Here is a 2226-nt window from a genome sequence, read left to right on the forward strand (position 1 = left end):
GCCTACTTTTCACCTTGCTGCCCTGGGCACTACTTGCGGCAGGTGTCCCTCCCCCCCCCCCTGTAAATGTATTTCCACCGATCCTCCCGTCCGTGTCTCCCCTGGCTTCTGCGCCATCCGTCTCTGTTTCTTCTTGCTCGCACAACAAGGGGGTCCTCTCTCTCTCTCTCTCTCTCTCTCTCTCTCTTTCTTTCTCTCTCCCCTCTCTCGCATGCACGCGCGGGCACGGCTACAGATGCCCTCCGGCCGCGCCGCCGATCTGCTATACCAGCACCAGATACTCAAGTGCCAACCAATCCTCGATGTTCCATGCGCGCACCGAGGATCCACCTCGTTTGCGCGATGGGGGTGCAGGGGGGGGGGGGGGGGGAGCGTGTTTCGGCAGATCTGAACGCTGGGGCCTCCTTCGGAGGCCTACCCGAGAGGCATGGGGCTCGGGGCCGGGACCAAGTTCCAGCACCGTGCCGGTCATCCGCACTTCTCCTCCTCTCTCCCCATTCCCCGCCCTTTCTTTGCCTGGTTGCCCTCGCCGCGTTCCGCGATCTCTCTCTTCCTTCCCCCCCGACCTGGAACCCGCACCGCTGCTGTCACACACACACACACACACAGCATGAGCCAGTTGCCATCCTCGCCGGATGACACTCGCCTGACCAGCCCGCCGGTCAACAGTCAAGGTGCGTCTCCTGGAGCCTGTTTGATTGCCTCACTCGCCTCACCTGCCACACACACACACACACACACACACACACACGCGCACACGCGGCACGCTTCATGGGGACTCACTGTTGACCCGGTTCGCAGTTTTCTATGCCACCCTGGCGAGCATCCCACCGGCCCCCACGCGCTCGGCCGCGTCCGATCTGTCAATCGCGGCTACCGGATCCGACACGGCCTTCGAACAGCGCGCCCTCAACCGATACATCATGTTGGACAATATTTCTCGATCCGAGCGCATCGGGCATGGGCTGCGCGCCGAAGTCGAGGCATCCGGGGCGGAGACCTTCGCCGAGCGGCGTCAGGCCGGCCGGCGTCTCCGCCGCCGCGCGGCCATCGTCTCGGCCAAGCGCGCTCGCGCCGAGGGGTGGTTCAGCGTCAGCCCCCGTGGCGACGCGGCTGCCTTTGCGCGGATCGTGGCACTCCACAGCCTCTGGCAGGACTACATGCGTGCAGTGTTGTTGAATGACTCGAAGTGCGCCTTCCCCGCCCCCCCCCCCTCCCCTCTCCGCCCGGTCTACCTCTTGATGTCTCGTCGGCGGCCCCTGGCACTGACTCCCCCCTCCTCCCCTCCCCCCCCCCCCATGGCACAGCTCCAGCTCCATCTCCGTGAAGATCCTCAAGGCCGACTGGCAAGGATCCATCGTATCCGGTGCGCCGCATGTGCTGATCATACCACTTTTTCTCTCCTCCCCCGCCCCCTTCCGGATTGTCTGAGTCCGCTCTCCCCCGGTCTTTTCTTTGGTTCCCCTTGAATGTGGCTCAATCGGCTGACCGCCCCCTGCAATGCATCTAGTCGTGCAATCCAAGTCACCGACACTTGTCGGCAAGTCCGGCATCGTTGTCCGGGAAACCGCCAAAACCTTCGAACTTGCCGAGCCCTACTATCCCGGTGGAACCGAGCTGCCGGGGGATACTTCGGCCTCCGGAGAGGGCGGTCTTCTGGCATCCGGCGAGCTGCCTTCCTACCGGCTGGTGCGTGTTCCCAAGCGCGGGGCGGTTTTTTCGATGACCGTCCCCGGGTCCGGCGCGTCTCGTGTTCTGCCCGGCACACCGCCGACCGACGGTAAATCGTCCGCCACCGGGCCCGAGGGTCGGCAGCCTCAGCCCGGGAGATCGGCCCCCGGGACAGGCTCCCCTCCGTTGGACCTCACGCCTGGCAGGGGCCTCTGGGAGGTGACCATCTACGGGGACCAGGTGTGTTGCCGAGCGGCCGAGCGGTCAACGCGCAAGTTCAAGGGCCAATCTTCCATCCGGCTGTAGGTGCCCTTGCCCAACGCGCTGGCTATTTTTCCTCGTGTCCCTATGTCTCTCTCTCCCCTCCTCCCCTGGTGTGGAAAGTCCAAATACAAAAACCATTCTCTCTCTCTCTCTCTCTCTGTTTCTCTCTCTGTTTCTCTCTCTGTTTCTCTCTCTGTTTCTCTCTCTGTTTCTCTCTCTCTTTCTCTCTCTCTTTCTCTCTCTCTTTCTCTCTCTCTTTCTCTCTCTCTTTCTCTCTCTCTTTCTCTCTCT

The 2226-nt window shown here is 62.8% G+C and overlaps 1 protein-coding gene across 1 annotated transcript; it reads left to right on the top strand.

Annotated features, from left to right (window-relative positions):
- The first annotated feature begins 588 nt into the window (after positions 1-588).
- Positions 589-2079, top strand: H696_04374 (hypothetical protein). The gene is made up of 4 exons (XM_009498251.1): positions 589-674; positions 802-1189; positions 1308-1366; positions 1511-2079. Exons 1-4 carry the CDS (start codon positions 611-613, stop codon positions 1975-1977), a joined length of 978 nt encoding a protein of 325 aa, XP_009496526.1. The 5' UTR covers positions 589-610; the 3' UTR covers positions 1978-2079.
- The last annotated feature ends 147 nt before the right edge of the window (positions 2080-2226 follow it).

The sequence above is a fragment of the Fonticula alba genome, assembly GCF_000388065.1.
Source record: "Fonticula alba strain ATCC 38817 unplaced genomic scaffold supercont2.7, whole genome shotgun sequence".
NCBI classification, from domain to species: Eukaryota; order Rotosphaerida; family Fonticulaceae; genus Fonticula; species Fonticula alba.

Coding starts and splice junctions, on each gene's coding strand:
- H696_04374 (XM_009498251.1), top strand. CDS start 611: ATGAGCCAGTTGCCATCCTCGCCGGATGACACTCGCCTGACCAGCCCG. Junction 675..801: donor CCCGCCGGTCAACAGTCAAG/GTGCGTCTCCTG, acceptor CCCGGTTCGCAG/TTTTCTATGCCACCCTGGCG. Junction 1,190..1,307: donor GTGTTGTTGAATGACTCGAA/GTGCGCCTTCCC, acceptor CCCATGGCACAG/CTCCAGCTCCATCTCCGTGA.